Below are 21,128 nucleotides of genomic sequence, written 5' to 3'. Positions count from 1 at the left end.
CATAGTGTAAATCTTAATGCAGTGCCAATTTCAGTGTCATGGACTTTGTAACACCCCCTCCGCCCCAAACCTAGTAACAGCACCTTCTAAAAGCTGCTGTATCTGGCTCTACAAGGCTATAAATAGCATCTTAAACTATTTAATAAAATGATGAACACGATAACCTTTCTTTTGTTAGGCTGATGTTTGTCAAGGCAACTTTCAAATAACCCATCGATTAAAAAAAAAAAGAAGACAACTTGATTGGCATTGGGGAAAAAACACAACAAAATCAAATAAAATTGGCACATCATTGGAACAAGAACAAAAAATCCCAACTCTTATCTTCATGAAGGCGGGATGAGAAGGCTGTCTGATTAGTCCTTAGAGACATGAGAGGACAACGAGGCAAAGAATAAAGTGGTGCTGATGAATGAAGGAAGTGGAGGACTGAAGATGTTACTGTTTCTTACTTTCTACACGGCTCTTATCTGTAACCCCAATCACTCACTGGTGTCTGCCTCTCACGCTCCATTTCAGCTTTTTCCTCACAGTGGCAGAGAAAACTGGGAGGTCCTTTGTGCTGTACATAGATCTCAGTTTATATTTGACTCTGCAGGTTGATATGACGTGTAAGGCAGCTGTTGTGGAAACTACACAGAGCGATTGATAATGGAAGTGTTGCATTAGGCTGCCCCCTGGAGGCTTTAGCAGTAACATCAAGCTGCAACCGTTAGACACCTGTAATTGTGTTTATTGAAGGAAAACTTTAAAACTCTGTTATAAGCGACATTCTGTGTGATCATTTGCAACCATAGAGCCATAAACATGCGTCTGATAATACATAAGTACCCAGTGCAGACCAGTTGTGCACACGAGGAATCATGAACCTGTCATTGTGCTCTCCTTGCAGCCCTGCTGTCGTCGTGGTGCGAGGAGCTGGGTCGCCTCCTCCTTCTGCGTCACCAGAAGAACAGACAGAACGAACCGCAGGGGAAAGTCCCCATGCAGCCCGGCATGAACAGCATGAAGCCCGGCCTCACGCACAGGTGAGATACATGCCCTGTCAGATTACAAAGCCTGCTGCAGTTGGCTCTCAGTAAAGTCACATTTTCAATAAAGTGTGTGGTGGGAGGAAACTGCATCTGAATAACCAGTGTACAATATATTGCCAGCTTCCCATGCATGTGAACTTGAGACATCCCATTCTAAGTCCATAGGGTTTAATATTATGTCGGCCCAGCCTCTGCAGCTATAACAGCTCCAACTCTTCTAGGAAGGCTTTCCACAAGGTTTAGGAGTGCTTATGGGAATTTTTCACCATTCTGAGATCACACACTGATAATGGACGATGAGGCCTGGATAACAGTCTCCACTCTAATTCATCCCGAAGGTGATCTGTCAGGTTGAAGTTAGGACTCTGTGCAGACCAGTCAAGTTCTTCCATACCAAACTGTTTCCACAAAGTCCAAAATGTTAAAGCATTAAGAGTTTCTTTTACTGGAAGTAAGGCGCTGAGGCCAACTGCTGAAAAACAGCCCCACACTATAAACCCCCTGCACCAAACTTTACATTGGGTACAGTGCAGTCAGACAAGAAGCATTCTCCTGGCAACCGCCAAACCCAGACTCACCCATCGGATTGCCAGATGGAGAAGTGTGATTCGTCAGTCCAGGCAATACGTCTCCACTGCTCTCGAGTCCAGTGGCGGCACGCTTTACATCACTGCATCTGACACTTTGCACTGAGCTTGTGATTCAAGGCTTGGATGCAGCTGTTTGGCCGTGGAAGCCCATTCCATGAAGTTTGCCACACACTGTGAAGGCCGCAGGAAGTTTTGAGGTCTGTAACGACTGACTGCAGAAAGTTGGCGACCTCTGTGCACTGTGCGCCTCAGCACCTGCTGACCCCACTCTCTGATTTTACGTGGCCTACAACCTCATGGTTGAGTTGTTGTCGTTCCCAATCACTTCCACTTTGTTATAACAGCTGACTGATATTTAGCAGTACAGGGGGCGTCCTATCACAGTACCAGCTTGGAGTTCCTGAGAGCAACATGTTCTTTCACAGATCATTGTAGAAACAGTCTGCATTCTTAGGTGTTTAAATTTATACACCGTAGTCATGGAAGTGATTGGAACACGTGAGTTCAATGAATTGGATGGGTGAGTGAATACTTTTGGCAATATAGTGTTTATAAGGCATCAGAGGAAGTCATTAAAGAAATTAAGGTTCACATCTAACATTCAGGCCTCATGAGGGTTTTCACTGATTGGAGAAAAGCCAGAAAAATTTGTGGAAGTGAAGTGATGTGAAGTGCAAGGGCAAACCTAGAAGGAAGACAGATGTGAGGTAATGCTTTTAGAGAACAGCATGTGCTCGGACCTCTCTCAAAAAAACAAAAAGAGAAGGGGGAAAAAAAGCCTGGAGTTAGCCAAGAGTCCTGTTTGCTTCTGCTGAAGATCTTGGGATAATGTGTATTTATGAGGAAATATTGAACATGTCGTCCATTCTGAGAGCTAACCTCTCAGGGAAAACAGGGTGCCTTCCAAGAGCAGCAGTTCCCTCCCACACTGCTGGCCACTTGCCTCTCCCCTCATGGAGACTTAGCTTGTTTATCATGTGTAAAAGAATCTCGTATTTTACTCTATTTGTTTTAAATCTGAACGCTAAACATTCCAGATGTGTACTACCTATCCTTATCCGAAGAACTTAGATGTTTACCGGTGCATGCGGATAGACGAGTCCTTATCGGCACATTTGGAAATTTTGACTCATCTTACTTGTGCAATCATTAGCAGATTTCCTGGCTCGAAATGTGGTGTGAAACTCAACGCCAGACATTTAAATTGAATGAACATTTCGGCTTAAGAAACCCTAGAGTTACTCAGAACTTTAAGTGACATCAGGCACATTGTTTGTGTTTTGATCTGTTTTCCAGTGATGGCTCATTTCCCTATGACTCTGTCCCCTGGCAACAAAACGCCAACCAGCCCCCTGGGTCATTGTCCGTGGTTACAACAGTGTGGGGCGTTACCAACACATCACAGAGTCAGGTATGTCCATGCATGAAAAGCACCCACTCTGTAATTATATGAGTTCAGCAAACAGTTTTAAGACAGGTTTATTGCACAAACCTAGCAGATAGTTTCACTTCCTCTTTGATTCTTTGTTAAATATAGGTGCTAGGCAACCCAATGGCAAACAGCAATAACCCCATGAATCCTGGGGGTAACCCAGTGGGATCGGGCATGTCTGGCAATGCAGCAGGGCTCAATTCACCCCAGTTCAATGCGCAGCAGCAACAATTCCCAAATAAAGGCGGTTCCAGCCAATCATACATGCAGCAGAGCATGTACGGCAGGCCCGGCTACCCCGGTGGTCCTGGAGGATACAGTGGGAGGTGAGAAACAGGATACCAGTCTTCTTTTTTATTCTTTAAGACAGCAGCTCCGGTTTTAAAAGAGTGGTTAAAACATAAATCATGTGTTCATCAGTTACTCTGGAGGCCCGAATGCACCACCAGGAGGTATGGGAATGGCCTCCCACACACGTCCTCCTGGTGACTTCACCCAGCCAGCTGCTGCAGCTGCAGCTGCTGCTGTTGCTGCCGCTGCTGCTACCGCGACAGCCACTGCAACAGCCACTGTAGCGGCGCTGCAGGAAACCCAGAATAAAGACATGAACCAGTATGGACAGGTACAGTACACATCTGCTATGAGGCAAACAGTTTGATGGAGGAAGATGTTAGGTAACTACCTGCTGCAAAATGTAGCCATTAATTATTCGGTTGTTTTCTCCAGATGTGTCCATCGTTCCAGATGGGCCATGCTCCAGCCTACAATAGCCAGTTTATGAATCAGCCAGGCCCACGAGGTCCCCCTGGGGGAATGAATCCATCCAGCATGGGATCTGCCATGAACAACCCCAATATGAGCGGGCCTCCAATGGGTATAAACCAGGCGAGAACCCCAGGCATGACGCCTTTTGGAGCTCACAGCCAGAGGATGCCTCAGCAAGGTTATCCCAGTGGACCTCGACAGGGCATACCCATGCAGGGGATAAAGAGGCCATATCCTGGGGATGTGAGTGGAAATATCAGACATGAATATTCTTCTTGTTGTAGCACCTGAGACATGTATATATATATAATGTCTTTTCTTCTTTTTTTTAAACTTTCTTCTTGAAGGGAAGCTATGGAGGTCAGCAGTATGGGCCAAACAGTCAGTTCCAACAGCAGGGGCAGTATCCCTCATCAAATGCCTCCAGACCATTGCCCTCTCCTAACTACCCCAGTCAGAGGATGCCGGGGCAACAGGGCCAAGGGCAGTACCCGCCTGGCATGCCCATGAGCCAGTACTACAAGGTTTGTTAGTCCATCATTTATGCATACTCAGGGTCAGAAGGGGGGCAAAGGAAGCGAATTATTCAGAAGATCAGGACGTTTGAACCCTTGTCACCTAAACTATAGTGCATCCCTGGCACTAAAGGGAACTGTATCAATTCCTTTTTGCTTTTCCTTATTCAGCAGGAGCCCTTCAACGGTCAGAGCACCAACTTCTCTGGAGGCGGATACTCTTACGGCCAAGGCAGTGGGGTATGTTTTTCCTTCGTACCCATGTAAAAGTGCAATTTCAGTTTTAGCAGGTGAAGACATTGGTGCCAGATTTGAGCCTTTCATGTCTGTGAAATGACTTTAACAGATCTTTTGATTATTGCACTTCCCCCACCTTTCTTTAGCCCCCCAGGCCTGGTAACTACCCACACTCTCCAGTCCCCGGAAACCCCACACCTCCCATGACCCCGGGAAGTAGTATTCCGCCGTATCTGTCGCCAAACCAGGATGTGAAGCCCCCGTTTCCAGCCGACATGAAACCAAATATGACAGCGCTTCCGCCCCCTCCAAGTAAGTACCCAAGCAGACCTGAAACGAGTCGTTCACATGACTCATTTGTCTGTTTTTGTCCTTTTTATCCTTTTATCTCACCTCCTGACATTTACATTCTGAGATTAAAAGCCATCCTCTCCCGTTTTCCTCGTCTGCAGCTATCCCCAACGAGGAACTACGTCTGACGTTCCCAGTCAGGGACGGAGTGGTGCTGGAACCGTTCCGCTTGGAGCACAACCTGGCTGTCAGCAACCACGTCTTCCACCTTCGACCGTCCGTCCACCAGACCCTCATGTGGAGGTAAAAACCTTGTAGTTTCGTATTTGTTGTTACTAGTGCAGCATGTGCACAGCAAGCTCTAAAATGGATGTGTGGTGAAAGTTGCTACATTGTGGGTGCTGTTATTTTAGGCTGTTGTTATAGCGCCACATGAATGTGACAGACATGAGATACTAAATCACATACTAAATCACGTGTTACTGCAGAGTTTATTAATAGTGAGAATCTTGATTTGTCGTAAGCTAGCACAGTGTTGCCTACATACAATCCGCTTCATTTCTTTGTATTTGACATCGAAGGAGGCAGATTTCTTTTTTTTTCTTTGCAAGGTTTTTGCCTTCATCAGATAATGTAATAGTGAAGAGTACACAGGAAAGGAGGGAGAGCGAGGGCCTTGGGTCAGAATCAAACCCGAGTTGTTGCATTCAGCCTTGCGACATCTCCTCACCCCCTGAGCTAAACTGGCACCCGTGTTTTTTATAAAGTGGTCTTAAGCAATAGTTCTCCAGGATTTCTGGAGATCTTTCAAAGTTTTTATTTGGACACTGCCTGCTTTTCCAGTCATTTTCAGTTCTTTCCTCATAGCTGCCAAAAACAAACAACCATGAGCCAAAAACCTGGCATATGTCTTCAGGGTGTGCAGTATGTCCTTAAAAAATAGAGTAAATTGGACACGTGGAGGGCAAAAGATGAGGTTACAGGTCTTAAAAAACAGGCAAAATCCAAAATCTGGCATCTGACCCTTCACTTGATCCATCTGCTATTCATGAAGCGTCATCAGAAATGGTCTCAGTGGATGGGTGTCTGTCAATAAGTCATCCTAAGGAAGGGAAACAAGAAAAAAACCAAAGATTGACTTTCAAACTCATTAGAATTATTGGTTAACCTCTGATGCCTGATGTATTGTACAGACTGTGCGGCTGTCGTTTTGTTTTTCCCAGTTTTTTCCACTAACTGTTATTCCTCTGGTTACCCTCGAAGGTCTGACCTCGAGCTGCAGTTTAAGTGCTACCATCATGAAGACAGGCAAATGAACACCAACTGGCCTGCTTCCGTCCAGGTCAGCGTCAACGCCACGCCTCTCACCATCGAGAGGGGAGACAACAAAACCTCCCACAAACCCCTGCACCTGAAGCACGTTTGCCAACCCGGGAGGAACACCATCCAAATTACGGTCACCGCATGCTGTTGTGTGAGTATTCGCATTCTCAGAGCACCGACTAGCAGCTTTGATATGTAGCGGCTTCATTCATTAGTTCAGACAAGCTGGAGTGATTTACACACACGTGATTTCAATTTGCATTGTCTGGAGTATGAATGAGATTCAGCTGTCTGTACTAATTCTGCTTGTGTTCATGGCTTCTTTTCTTTGCAGTCCCACCTGTTTGTGCTTCAGCTGGTCCACAGGCCATCTGTGCGATCCGTCCTCCAGGGGCTCCTGAAGAAGAGACTCCTCCCTGCAGAACACTGCATCACCAAGAGTACGGCTCCTTTGCGTAGTTAATGTTCAATAATACATCCGAATTCAGTGAACTCAACCCTGTTTCTCTTTATCGTTCTTTAAGCACATCTATGACTGCTCCCTCTGTGACACTTTATATTTTCAGTTAAGAGAAACTTCAGCAGCGTTGCGGCCTCGGCGGGCAACACTACTCTTAACGGGGAAGACGGCGTGGAGCAGACGGCCATTAAAGTGTCTTTGAAATGTCCCATCACGTTCAGACGCATCCAGCTACCTGCGAGGGGGCACGACTGCAAGCATGTTCAGGTTTGCGTGCATTTAAGTGGAAATAATGTTAATGGAAATGCGTGCCTGGTGTTGCAGTGAACGGAAGAATATTATCCTAATGAGGATTTGTGATGTTTCTGTCTGCAGTGCTTTGATCTGGAGTCCTACTTGCAGCTCAACTGTGAGAGGGGGACATGGAGGTGTCCTGTGTGCAAGTAAGGAGGCTTGTGTAAAAATACGTTTAGGGAATCCATCCAGTAGCTTATGTGTTGTTTTTATTCTGGTTTTTTTTTATAGTAAAACTGCGTTATTAGAAGGTCTGGAGGTGGATCAGTACATGTGGGGAATCCTGAATGCCATCCAAAAGTAAGTTCACTCTGTTTAGCCTGTTTTTACACGCACAAATTGTTTAGACGTGAAGCCAACATGATTTGTTTTCTCCTCCAATAGTTCAGAGTTTGAGGAGGTAACTATAGACCCCACATGTAGCTGGCGACCTGTCCCCATCAAGTCTGAGCTACACATCAAAGAAGACCCCGACGCACCGCTGGCCAAGCGCTTTAAAACAATGAGCCCGAGTCAGATGACCATGCCTAATGTGATGGAAATGATCGCACAGCTAGGGCCAGGCCCCGGCCCAGGATCTGGACCCGGACCTGGGCCGAGTCCATACCCACCACACCCCGGTCAACATGTTAGTGGCAACGGGGGAGATTACCCGGGAGCAGGTAATGAAAAGCAGGCAGCGTCCTGCAGTGTAGAATAATAACAGGAGAGTCATCTCATTTATCGGAAGAATGAGCCGTTGTGCATTTTGCAGCAGGATCTATTGATGTGTCTCTAGTGCATTAAACAAAGAAACAGCCCCAAGGAGAGTTTTATGCTGAAACTGTGTTTTAAAAAATGTTCCTGCTCTGATAAATGTTTCTCATCAGTAAAAAAAAAAAGTAGAATGGGTATATCCTGTTATGTAACTGCTTTGATAAAGGTACATTTTATTTGCAACATCAGGGATTCCTCATCAAATGAGTGAGCGGGACCAAACTGCAGTTAGCCCCTTCAAAAGATGTGTTTTATCTTCTCTCCTTGTAGGCAACAGCTACCACACCCAGGGGAATTTCGACTTCCCTCACGGGAACCCCTCCGGAGGTGGAGGGGGTCCCCCTATGAATGACTTCATCCATGGACCTCAGCTATCCCATCCTCCGGACGGGCCTGGTGGTCTCCTCCCACAGGATAAGCCCCTCAGCCACAGCATGAATGATCCAGTGAGTACATCTGACTTTGGCTGCTCATGGTTTATGGGAATAAAGTTGCACATTAAGCTTTTCATATATTTGGGCTTTTTTTAATGCGATGCTAAGTTAGTCATGTTTGCTGCTTAGTCTGAGGAAGAAACTCTCTAGAGAATCTGTGCCGTACTGAACACCTGTATGTTCTTATCTGACCAAGGTGCAGCCTGTGCCTCTAGCCAGCATGTGTGCTCAGTCATGCTCACATGTTCATGTCACCGTATAATGTTGCAGCTGTACATGTCTGCTGATCGCAGCTTCCATTTAGAAAGCCTGTTCCATATTATTCACGCTGGAACTCATTTCGCTCCCCCCTTCCTTCCCCCCTTAACACTCTCTCCTTCCCTCTCTGTGTGTCTCTCTCGCTTTATCCTCCTCCTTTTTTCCCCTCCCGTCTCTCCTTCACTGTCGCTCTTTGTTTGCCCTCTCGCACTTGCAGATGTCCCATTCCGATCAGTCCCATAACTCCATGCAGCAGCAGCAGAGCTTGCATGCGTCTCCCCACCCCGGCGGCCAAACAGGGCCGCCTTTACATCACAGTGTCCAGTCAGGGCAGCCCTTGCATCACAGTGGCCAATCATCGCACCCGCCTCGCCAGTCGCAGCCTCAGCCGCAGCCTCAGCATCCCGGGCAGAACAGTCATCCTCACAGCGATCTGAACTTTAACCCCTCCTCAGATGGGCAGATGGGTCAGGGAGCCCAGGATATGCCCGAACCCTCCCTGGATGTAAGTGTGTCTGCTTTGGGTGCCGTAAGCTAACTGTTGACCTGTTGTCTGCCGCAGCTGCTCTCATCTCTCTGCTGTTTTCTGTTAACATTTGACTCTCGGCGGTAGCTGTTTATGTGCACGCTAGCATCAACTTTATTGATTGACGAATTTTATTGAATTTTATTTTTTCTTTTATTTGTATTCTTTCACTTATTGTTGCATGTGTGTTGTTGCTGCCTGTGTTTGAGTATGGTAATTTCTGTAACTGTGAGACATCTGCTGCTGCCTATCTTGGCCAGGTCTCCCTTGAAAAAGAGGTTTTTAATCTCAATGGGATCTTCCTGGTTAAATAAAGGTTAATAAATAAAATCAACACTTCATATGAAGTCACTAGAAAAGGTAAATTTGCCTTCCTTGAAAAAAAGAACAAAAGAAATCATGTTTTTGTTTTTTTCTGCCTTTCGTGCACAGTTGCTTCCCGAACTGGCGAATCCAGAAGAGCTGCTCTCGTACCTGGACCCCCCCGACCTTCCCACCAACAGCAACGACGACCTCCTCTCCCTTTTTGAGAACAACTAGCACCTTCGCCTTGCCCACGAGCCCCTCGTTCACCCCCGTGGGAGTCGTGACGTGTCGGACCACCCCGTCCACAGACGCCTGACCGACCTCCTGTTAACACTTCAAATCAGCTTTCTTATGCACTTACACACAAACGGAGAATGTGCGGCACAGGAGCACAGCTGGGGGGGGGGGGGGGGGGGGCACCTGTTTGGGAACTCCTAGGGAGAGAGCAGGAGAGCCTCTCGTCCCCCACACTTCCTTCTTTCGCTTGTGCAAAGATTCAACACACCAGTTCCACCACCTCTGACTCAAAACACGCCATTTACAGCCATGTCGGTGGGCACTAAAGTGACTTCATATATATATATATGTGTGTGTGTGTGTATATATGTATACATATACATATATATATATATTAAATATTTGTGACTTTTTTTCAACTGAAAAACTGTGCAGCTATAATCATTATATGTAATCAACACAGAGGAGACAGGAGCCGTTGTGGGCTCCAGGAAAAGTGTTGTAGCTTTGTTGTTTATATAAATATCTATAATTTTCATTTTAAAAAAAAAAAGGATGAGAGTCGGCGGCAAAGACATTGTCTTGTAAGAGTGTTTTTACCCTTGAAATGTGTTCTTCCAAAACTTTGGCGTATGCCATGCCCTTTGACCTTGCCACCCCCCCACCTCCCTAGACTTCTGAATGTGTGTGTGTGTGTGTGTGTCTGTGTGTGCGTGAGGTGGTTAAATAACTGGAACTCATCAGAATCAGTGCACTGAGAGGACAAACTCAATCGTCCTTGAGTGTCAGCGGAGGAGGCGAGTGCACATAGTGTGAAATGTGGTGTGTGTGTGTGTGTGCCCGACTGCGAGTGTGTTTCCGCGTCCTCTTTCGTTTGCCTGCGAGCGTACGTGGAAAACAGCGGGAGAGAGAAAGTTTGAGACAGAAGAGGAGGGGGGAGGGAGGGGACAATCTAGCTTAAAGAGCTGTCTCAGCACCTGTGTATTTATTGTGACGTTTCACTTCTCATCGAATTCAGCACAGTTTCCATCACAAGTGCATGTGTGCCAACGGCTCCTGTTGTCTTTTGTCCAGCCTAGATGTGCTTGATCAAATCATTATCTTTCTAGTCTTTATATTTATTATTTTATTGTAAATTCATCGGGGGTTTTTTGTTCTTTGTCAGCGTCTTTGTGTTTTCTTCGTTCAACCTCCTGCTCCCTTTCCCTTTATTGACACGAATCAGTCACCGCAGCTGTCCTGTGCTTTTTGTAAGGGGTTGAGTCTGGATATTACTGTGTGTTGGTGTAACAGCAGGATTTCAGCATCCCACAGACATCCACAGAAGTTTTTAAAATCACTGTTTTATAAAAAAAAATCAAACACACACACAGAAAAAAAATCTGTATGACTGTACTGATCTTTTGTTGTTTTATTACTGTTTGGGAAGGGGAAGAAAAAAAACAACTTGCATGACCCGACAGTGTTTCCAGAGCTGTTGTATATACCCTTTGTGAATACATTGTGAATGTACAGTACTGTACCTAACTATTACTGGCATCTACATGGTACTGTGTGTCTGTCGGTGACAACTCACACACATTAAATACACACAGTCCCCAATAAACAGTCCAACATTGTAAGGAATTGATTTAAATGCACTCTCACTGGCTTTGTATTAAGTACCTGTGTATTGTGTACAGTTTTTTCCATTACTCTGTGACTTTGAATCAGCGGGAAGAAACATATAAAAGGTTGTTAATGCAGCTCTGGGGTCCAAATTTCTCCAAAACGTATTTGTTCAATATTATTGGATCCTCATCTTCTTTATTTAAGGTGAGAATGTGCAAAAAAAAAAAAAAGTCCTCTGGATGGTTTTGAGGTGTGATACTGAGCTTTTCATAGCCATCGATCTGTGTGTTTCCATCACTTTTGTTTTGCATTTTAAGTTATTTTTGTCCAGTGTTTGTATGAGAGTAAAATTTGGTTTACATCAGTTTATGCAGTAAAGACAATGAATATGAAGTAAACTGTATGTCATTGGTAAAAAAAAAAAAAAAAAAGTCGCCCATATTTAGGCTTTATGATCCTTTTTCAAGAACCACATTTTGGCTTCAAGAGTAATCACATGGCCTGCATACAACACAGCTGAAAGAGTCAAATGTTGTTTTGTGTTTGTTTATATGTTTGTTAAAGACAATGCACTGCCGCATTGGGATGTTTTATTTCCCTACACAGTGTGTAATTATGACTGTAACCTTTCACAAAAATCGAGTAATTTTCGCGACACACTTTGTACTAGTTGAGGATTTAAAGGAGAAGACGATTAATATTGTAAAATGAAATTCGGGAAAGACCCCCAGTAAGTTTTGGGGGACGGGTTTGGGATATAAGGGATATTTGTACATAATGTAAATGACAAATAGAGACACGTTAACAGAAATGTATTCATTTTCTCCAGTGGGAGTGTGCATAGTGTATTTAGAATTTGTAAAGCTTGCATCCTCCTGTCAGACATTGAATTGGGAAAATGAGTCTGTGTTTGATTATGTCTGTGCAGACCTCTCTAACCATGCCTGTTCATTTATGTAAGATACTTTATGAACCCCTTCGACAAGGGGTTCAAGAAAAAGAAAAGACGTTTTTCCTCTTGTGTAATATGAAAATTCTGTGTATTTCGTTATTACCTGTGTACTTTATAAAGGTGCTACGAAATTATTCCGACCTTTTGAGGTATAATTGGGACTCGGGAGACATCGAGCTTCGAGAAGGCTCTCGAGGGTTGTTTCCAAAATTTACAGTTTGTAAAACATTTTGTCAAATTTATAATTTTTATGCAATTTGGCAAAACTTATGCTATAAAGGTACAATCTGAAGTGATTGGCACAAGTGGCAGTTGTCTATTTGGTTTTGTACATTCTATGTACAATCATTTCATATTCTAAACTGGTCAGAAGAACATTGTGATTTTTAGTCTTGCAAATCTGTATGTAGTTAGATGATGTGACATCCTAATATTTATCTAATAAATATGTATTCAGATGAAACACAGTTGGCAGCCTTCTGTGTATTTTGGGCTCGACTTGTCCAACATGTTCCATGGAACAATAAAAAAATTCAGTTCACTTGTATTTACATGTAGTGCAAAAATCACAGAGCAGTCGCCTCAAAATGCTTTTAACACAAAGAAACCTCTGGCGGAACAACCACAGGGAGGGGCAGTCATGTGACGCAATGAGTTGGAGTTAATTAGAGGAAGACAGGACAAACTGGAAGACAGTCAGAGATCACTAATATCTAGTAACTAAATGCAAAGTGGTGTGTAAGCACATAGTGAGTCATGGAAAGCCCTCGGCAGCTAGGCCTATTATAACATAACATAATAAAACATAATTAAGAGAAGATTCAGGGTTACCTGATCCAGCCCGAACATTGAAATGCAGACCACAAAGTCGAAATCATTCACCGTCTCACAGCTCACTTCCTCAGCTGAACGCTCCACTGATACACATGGACACATCCAGTTGGTAAACTCCATACATTTAAGCTTCTTTAGCCTGTTTACAAGTTGCTATGCACAGCATGCGCCTTTACAACCCACGTCCAGCTCAACTCTGACCTTCATGCTTTGTTAGTGATAGTGTGATGCTACTGTTCTAAATATAGTCAGTTTAAACTATTTATATATTATGTACAGCTGAGTGAAAAAGAAAGAACACTCCATGACTCAGTAGCTTGCAGAACCACATGAATTTGAAGCAAACAATTTTTGTATGACTTTCTTGGTCTCTTACGTCATGGATTTTTTTCCGTTTTTTAAGGACACCACTTTCAGATACTGTTCAGCTGCAGATAGATTCAGGCTGTTAGTATCAGGGCCTAAAGATACAATATAAAATGGGCTCTTTACTATTTTGTCTGTTATGTGTAGACAGCACTAGTTCGTCCCTTTAATTAGGTTTCTTTTTTAATCCTTGAACGATTCATAGGTCAGCATTACATGTTTTGGGGTTTTTTTTAATGGGGCGGAAAAAGGCCAGAAATAAGGCCTGAAAATGAGTGAAAAATCATCCAAAGAAAAACTTCGAAAGACCTTCAGAAAGTCTAAAGAACTACTGCCCTTTAAAAAAAAAAGAATCTTGCATCTTGGACAAAAAATGCAGAGAAATGAGGTGGCTCAAGACTACCTGAATATAGCTTGAATTTAAAAACAAAGAAAAGATGCACACATGAAAGGATTTTAAAGACCAAATCCAATTAAACATTTGAGTGTAAATTCGTGTTAATTCATTTTATTTAAATTAATGCATTTTAAAGTCATTTAAAATTATATTCAGTGACTGTTTTGTGAACGACTCAGATTTATTCATGAAATTTATACATCATGACATCAGTTCATAACATGCTGCTGTGACTCTACATCTGTTGACATTGTCTACATTTCAGAAAACATTCAGAACAAGGAAATAAAAATTCCTTATTTATAGAAATATACAACTTGCTTATGTTCACAATTTACCTACCCAGTTACTTTCTGTCTGCGCGGTCAAGTGAAGTCTATATTCATGTGCGTTACTTAGCCCGTGCCTTGACGAGAGGTTTATTTTGGTAATTAATTAGCAAGCAAGCCACAGTAAAAATTTCCTTAATGCTTCCAGAAATCGATAGCGGTATAACCGAGTCAAGCAGTTTGTTTTCCTTAACCCTTCGGATTACACTCTCCACATGTGCGCTGAGTCGTTCAATTTCCTGTCTCTGGAAGCCGCTGTGTGCTAGCATCTGGCTATTTTGGCTAAGAAAAGCTGGACAGTACACCTTCCAATCCACACAGTCAGACATGAGGAATCCTTCGTCAACCACTATGGCCATGTCTTCTGTAAGAAGGTCAGCCAAACCTGATCTCCTAAAGAGTTCTTCGTCACTTATTGACCCCTGATAGAGTGAAGAAACAAAGGTCACTGCGCCATGGGGGGCCATCCCAATCAGACCTTTCATTGTGCAGTGAGACGGGGAGAACATTTCACGTTGGGGGAGAGTGGAGGATGCGGTTTGGCATTTTAGCTCAGTGCAAGTAACTATCACCTGAGTATCAGGAAAGTCTTTGAAGTCATCAGGGAGGTGAGCTTTAATGTCCTCAGCATCAATCCAGATACACACAGAACCCAAGAGAGTGTACAAGTAGTTGGTCCATGAAGAGATAATGCCGCTTACAGTCAAGGGGTGAATGCCAAACCGGTCTGCCAAGTCTCTCTCCTCAAGACCAGCAGCCAGGCACATTTGGAATAGGAACAGCTCATCAATGGGTTGCAATGACTGCCTCTGAAAAAGAAAAAAAAAGTCATACATGTTTATAAAACTAATTACACTGATCAGACATAACAGATGATGTGAATAACACTGATTTCCTATTCACCATGGCACTTGTTAGTAGGTGGGATGTATTAGGGAGCAAATGAACATTTTGTCTTCAAAGTTGTTGTTAGAAACAGGAAAAATGGGCAAGTGTAAGGATTTGAGTGAGTTTGAGAAGGGCTCTAGTGGCGTGTTCCTGGTCTGCAGTGACCAGTATCTATCAAAAGTGGTCCAAGGAAGCACCGACAAGGTCATGAGCGAACAGATGAGCCACTGTAGCTCAAATTGCCAAAAAAAAGTTAATGCTGGTCCTGACAGAAAGGTGTCAGAATACACAGTACAGTTTGTTGGGCTTAGGGCTAAATAGTTGCGGACGAGTCTGGGTGCCCATGCCGACCCTTGTCCACCGCCGAAAGCAGCAACAATGGGTACGTGAGCATCAGATCTGGACCACCAATGGAAGGTGGTCTGATCTGATGAATCACGTTTTCTTTTATATCACAAGCACAGCCAGGTGCAAGTGTGTCACTTACCCTAGGGAGCTCCAAGCACCAGATCCACCTACCTAAGCATTATTTTAGACCATATACACCCTTTTCTTCTCTTTTAGCTTTGCAACAAAGCAAAAAAGGTTCAGTAATGGTTTGAGGAACACGTTTGAGGTGTTGACATGGAGCACAAACTCCCCAATTCAATTGAGCATCTGTGGGATGAGCTGAAGGAACAAGTCCGATCCATGGAGGCTCAACCTCACCACTTACCGGACTTGTGCCAGATACTACAGCACATCTTTAGGGGTCTACTGGAGTCCATGCCTCGACATGTTAGAGCTGTTTTGGTTGCAAAAAGGGGGACCAACAAAATAATCAGGCAGGTGGTCATAAAGTTGTGCCTGACTGATGTTAATGTAAGCAGTACCACGTGCATATGATACTTTTATATAATTCCAGTTTACAATAAAAAGGTTTGACATGTATTTCCTGTTTGTTTTTTCTCAAAATCTTTAATGCACAAATACAAACCGTGTGTGATGCATTTACGGCTTCACTCCTTCTTTCAGTAGCTTCGGACCTTGACCTGTAAATCACTTTGTGGACAGAGGGCTCAATCAGCCCCCAAAACATCATGAAGTGACGGTAACTTGCAAACCTATTGTAAAAAAAACACAGTAATTACAGGTCATTTACAATATTTCTCACAATCAAACTGGTATTTTTGTGTAACATGTCTAGCTAAGTGTTGTAGGTTTACCCTGTGTAGAACTGAATGTCATCATCGGATCCGGCAAATCTTTGTAATCCAAAAGCAGACTGCATTTTGAGCTCCTGGATCTCTTTCCTTAACGTTCCCATTTCTTCTTTTAACTTCATGTTTTTCTCTACTGTCACATCAAGGCAAGCAGGTTCTGGGTCACAGAAATAGTCATGATCCAAGGCAGAATTATACTCCATAGGCTGCTCACCTGATGCTGGGTTACCTACAAAACATATTAAGGATTGTACATTAATATATGTTATTGTGAAAACTGTTGTCGGAACCATACTGAATTTAACCAGATAAATATTTAAGATAAGATAAAACATAAAACTTTATTGATCCCACGGTGGGGAAATTTGTGCAGCTAGCAGAAGAAGAATACAACAAATACAAATAAAATACAACAAACACAAAATAAGTTAGATAATACACTATATATTTTATATAGTGGGAGAGAGAGAGAATGGCTAACAAACAGCCACTATAAAATTCATTATACATTGAGAATAGCAGACACATCAACAATACACCTCTTCCAATTAATGGCTAATTAATATTATGCTGAACACAGTCCAAAAGATTCAATAAGCCACATCAGTGTCTACTGTCAGTTAGGGCTGCCACGATTAGTCGACTAGTCACGATTACGTCGACCATCAAAATCCTCGACGACTCATTTAATAGTCGACGCGTCCTTTGAAGCTTTGTAAGATCACAAAAGACGCAGGAATAAGTAGCAGGATTTAAGAGTGTTATAACGGACTGAAACAGAAGATGGCAGCACTGCATGTACAAGAATGCCAGCTGCCGTTAAGCTGTTAGTCTTATTATTCTTTCTGTGTCCCAGAATTCATAGCGTGGCCCACCGCGACCTGATCCGTACCAGAAACCCGATTGGTACCCCGCATGCGCGAAAGGTGTCTACTTGCGGTGTCTACTTCCCTGTGCACTTAGGCAGACAACAATGGTCGCAATATTGTTTTTCTTGCTTCTGAAGCACAAATTTATCTCTCCTGGCGGTCATGGTTCCTCAAACAGGAAGTGAGCGAGCAGTACTTCCCGCTTGCTGATATGACGTAGCGCAAAGTGCAAAGGCTCTGTTCATACAAATGTTTGTTTATTTATTTGTAATCAATTACAAATGTCAAAATGTAAGTTCACTGGAAATTGAACTGTTGCTGCATTTAAAACAGGAATGAAGGAGCTGTACTTACTGGTTCATAGTTCTTGAAACGAATGAAGTAATGTTGTTTCTCAAAATATTATTTCATTTTTATTATAAAATTAGTATTTCGACTTTATTCTAAAAATGACGAATACTGTTTTTTTCCCTTTTGCCCTACTACTTTATCGTAATAATTAAATAAATTTTAAATTTAATAATAATAATAATAATAAAAACGTAATTTCTATGAATAGATTTGTTCCCTCTCATGCGGGGTCACTTACTGCGCTTGTCCACACGATTTGATTACTTTGTTTAGAAGTCAAATTCTGTAAATCAAACAGCTACATTTCTACGTTGGCATTTAAAACTTAACTTGGCCCTTTGACCCATACAGTTTTAAAATAAATACTTTTAAAACAAATGACTGTGATGAAAAATCTAAGTAAAACATAGACAGCAAAAACAGTGACTTGTAACTTTGAACTGAACTATCCGCAGTTGCCAAAGAGCAAAACAGTTGAGCTAAACACAGGTAAACACAGTGGGAATTAGGGCTGCCACAAACGATTATTTTGATAGTCGACTAGTCAGATCATGCATCCATTGGACGTAAAACGTACAGCTTATTGCACCAGCATGCATCTGATCTTATATAACTATCATTAGCTTACAGCTTTAAGTGTTTAAGGTCTGTGCTAACTAAAAATAAAGACAAGATGATAGTTTATTAAATTTTAATAAAATTTGCAGATTGTTTCGGTGAAGTTTAATAAACTCAGCCGTCTGCTCCTTGCTATCTAAAATATAACGGGACACCGGAGTATATTCTCGAGCATCTCACACTTCTGATAATCAGTTGTTTGCTTGACGTTTATTCAGCTGTGTAAAAACTATAACTTTAATCTCAGCCAAACCGATTTACTCAGGAACAAATAAAATACTAAAAAAATCAAACAAACAATAATATTTTTAAGTTATCTAAGTGACTTATGTCTAACCTGAGTAGCGAAAGACGGCGGTGGGTTTGAAAACAATTTGCCAAGAGTCCGGTGTTCTCATGGGCTCTAGTGAGCCTCTCCTCCCAGAGACATTGCTTCAGACATTGACCCCCAACACACCTTCCACCTCTCCCCCCTTCACCCTCACCAATCCAGACTCAACGACCACCCCCACTCTCTCCAATCCAGACTCAACGACCTCCACCACACCTCTCACCCCCCTTTCCTCCTCCCTGAAACTCAGAATACACACTCAGGATGTGAGCCGACTATTTCAGAAACAGAAGCCCAGGAAAACCCCCGGACCAGACGGCGTCTCACCCTCCTGCCTCAAAACCTGTGCTGAACAGCTGGCACCAATCTTTACTCGCATCTTCAACAGATCCCTGGAGCTGTGTGAAGTTCCCTCCTGCTTCAAACGCTCCACCATCATCCCTGTTCCCAAGAAACCCACCATCACAGGACTGAATGACTACAGACCTGTCGCCCTGAGTGTCACCAGCTACCTGTCAATGGATCACCAGCTTCCTGACAGATAGAAAGCAACAAGTGAGGCTGGAGGAGATCACTTCTGAAACTCGGTCCCTCAGTATTGGTGCCCCTAAAGGATGTGTCCTCTCACCACTACTGTTCTCCCTCTACACTAATGACTGCACCTCCAAGAACTCGGCTGTTAAACTCCTAAAGTTTGCAGATGACACCACCGTCATTGGCCTCATTCAGAATGGTGATGAGTCTGCATACCGGCAGGAAGTTGAGCGGCTGGTACTCTGGTGCAGTGAGCACAATCTGGAGCTGAACACTCTTAAAACTGTAGAGATGACAGTGGACTTCAGGAGACATCCCTCAACTCTCCCCCCCCTCACCATATCAGACAGCTCGGTGTTGACTGTGGAGATCTTCAAGTTCCTGGGTACCACCATCTCCCAGGACCTGAAGTGGGAGACCAACATCTCCTCCATCCTCAAAAAGACTCAGCAGAGGATGTACTTCCTGAGACAACTGGGGAAGTACAGTCTTCCACGGGAGCTGCTAATCCAGTTCTACACTGCGGTCATTGAGTCTGTCCTGTGCTCCTCCATCAGTATGGTATGGTGTAGCCACTAAACAGGACAGGAGCAGACTGCAGCGGACTGAACGGGCAGCAGAAAGGATCATTGGCACCCCCCTGCCCTCCATCCAGGATCTGTACCTCTCAAGAACCAGGAAACGGGCAGGGAAAATCATCACAGACCCCTCACACCCTGGACACAGACTTTTTGATCTGCTGCCCTCTGACAGACGGTACAGAAGCCTGCAGACCAGGACCACCCGACATAGGAACAGTTTCTTTCCCCTCGCCATCTCCCTTCTAAACAGTTGACCTGTCACACTGCTCCCACTGCCAGACTGCAACTGCACCTTATGTACATTCTGTAGTATTCATTCCACCTCATTCATTTCTGTATTTTATGTATATAAGTTTAGATTAGTTATTTATAATAATAATAATAATAATAATAATAATAATAATAATAATAATACATTTTATTTAAATAGCGCCTTTCAAAGCACCCAAGGACACTGTACAACAGATAAAAACTGGAAATATACACAATGATAAAAATAGAAGATAAAAGTTAAAACATACAGAAATTTAATTTAATTATAGTTGGTTTACACAGCTTTGTGTATGTATGTGTACGCATGTGTAATGTATATATAGACACGTGTGTGTTTGTGTGATTTACATTGCTGTGCTTGAGAGCCACCATCTACCGGAACCAAATTCCTTGTATGTGTCTGCACATATACTTGGCCAATAAACACTATTCTGATCTGATTCTGAACTAGCTGCCGCCAATGTTGGAAACTGAGCTGGGCTGCGCTATGAATTCTGGGACAGAGCTACTTCTTCTTCTTCGGGGTTTAACGGTAGCTGGCATCCTTGTACATGCAGTGCTGCCATCTTCTGTTTCAGTCCGTTATAACCCTCCTAAATCCTACTACTTATTCCTGCATCTGTTGTGATCTTACAAAGCTTCAAACCAGGCGTCGACTATTAAATCAGTCATCAACGATTTATACCTAATAGTGACTAGTCGACTAATCGTGGCAGCCCTAGTGGGAAAAGTACAAGATTTTTATGGAAAATAATAATTTTACCTGCGTGGATTTCGCCTGGATTATCCGTCTCTGGCCCAGAGGAATGCGAGACTTGTGGTGGCTGCTTTGATCTTGCTCTCCCATCACATTTTGCTGTCGTAGCAGCTTTCAACTCAGTATGACCCAGATGGATAGAGGGTGCCCAGTCTGGATCGCTTTCCATCATTTTGTAGGCTGGTTTGCCTACAAAATACAACAAACATTAGCCCGCAAAGCCACAGTAAACAAAGCAGCATAGCGCAAAGAATTTAATTCAAATCAATATAAGACTTATCTGTAATCTACATCAACAATAATGTTATGATAAATGACTTAACTACAACACACACACACTCACCTTTGAGGAAATGCTTGGAGCAGACTAACATGTGAGGTGGAGTGTTCTGGAACGTTATATTTGGTCTTCCAATAGCTGCAATCCAGGCCATCCGTTGCCTCTTCGTGACTTCGGAAACATCTCTTGCATAATTTTTATTCCACGCAGGAATCCGATAAAAACCGATTCCTTTAGCCTTCGGCTTCCCGTGGCTGTCATGCGACCGGCTATGGCAGTTAATAACACAACAGCTTCTTGCCATTTGTGTCTCTGTTTGTCTGTGTGACTGTTGTCTTGTAATAGCCCACGCGCGCTAGCCGCTTGTACCTACAATCCTTTGCGGTTTTAGCCCGGAAATGACGTCACGTTTTCGAATTACTTGTGCGTACTTGCGTTCTCGTTGACTCGTGATACGTCATCAGTCGGCGCATGTGTTCATTAAATTTGAATGTTTG

General features: G+C 43.3%; 2 protein-coding genes across 8 annotated transcripts in view; one reads left to right on the top strand and one right to left on the bottom strand.

Annotated features, from left to right (window-relative positions):
* The window catches only part of zmiz1a (zinc finger, MIZ-type containing 1a), a 110,511-nt gene extending 98,027 nt beyond the window's left edge, over positions 1 to 12,484 (top strand). For 4 of the 7 annotated variants that reach the window (XM_085477581.1, XM_085477584.1, XM_085477580.1 and 1 more), the window contains 18 exons: positions 893 to 1,028; positions 2,921 to 3,035; positions 3,162 to 3,382; positions 3,477 to 3,678; positions 3,783 to 4,064; positions 4,169 to 4,345; positions 4,508 to 4,576; positions 4,720 to 4,885; positions 5,026 to 5,167; positions 6,128 to 6,338; positions 6,522 to 6,627; positions 6,754 to 6,914; positions 7,023 to 7,090; positions 7,173 to 7,241; positions 7,326 to 7,603; positions 7,968 to 8,143; positions 8,607 to 8,894; positions 9,348 to 12,484. In XM_085477581.1, the coding sequence (XP_085333707.1) occupies positions 893 to 1,028; positions 2,921 to 3,035; positions 3,162 to 3,382; positions 3,477 to 3,678; positions 3,783 to 4,064; positions 4,169 to 4,345; positions 4,508 to 4,576; positions 4,720 to 4,885; positions 5,026 to 5,167; positions 6,128 to 6,338; positions 6,522 to 6,627; positions 6,754 to 6,914; positions 7,023 to 7,090; positions 7,173 to 7,241; positions 7,326 to 7,603; positions 7,968 to 8,143; positions 8,607 to 8,894; positions 9,348 to 9,455 (2,975 nt within the window). In that variant the 3' untranslated portion in view covers positions 9,456 to 12,484. The other 3 variants (XM_085477583.1, XM_085477585.1, XM_085477586.1) reach the window with 3 other exon arrangements.
* A 1,230-nt stretch (positions 12,485 to 13,714) lies between these two features.
* LOC146695433 (uncharacterized) lies at positions 13,715 to 21,035 on the bottom strand. Its single transcript, XM_085477579.1, has 5 exons — positions 20,695 to 21,035; positions 20,358 to 20,540; positions 16,041 to 16,266; positions 15,812 to 15,938; positions 13,715 to 14,756 (listed from the first exon to the last, which is right to left on the bottom strand). The coding sequence occupies exons 1-5, from the start codon at positions 20,933 to 20,935 to the stop codon at positions 14,010 to 14,012; spliced, it is 1,524 nt and encodes a 507-aa protein (XP_085333705.1). The 5' UTR covers positions 20,936 to 21,035; the 3' UTR covers positions 13,715 to 14,009.
* Positions 21,036 to 21,128: the final 93 nt, after the last annotated feature.

Source organism: Copadichromis virginalis, linkage group LG13 (genome assembly GCF_057382275.1).
Source record: "Copadichromis virginalis isolate Kocher_CV1m ecotype Utaka linkage group LG13, C_Virginalis_male_GT1.1, whole genome shotgun sequence".
NCBI classification, from domain to species: domain Eukaryota; kingdom Metazoa; phylum Chordata; class Actinopteri; order Cichliformes; family Cichlidae; genus Copadichromis; species Copadichromis virginalis.
This window is presented reverse-complemented; position numbering and strand designations above follow the sequence as displayed.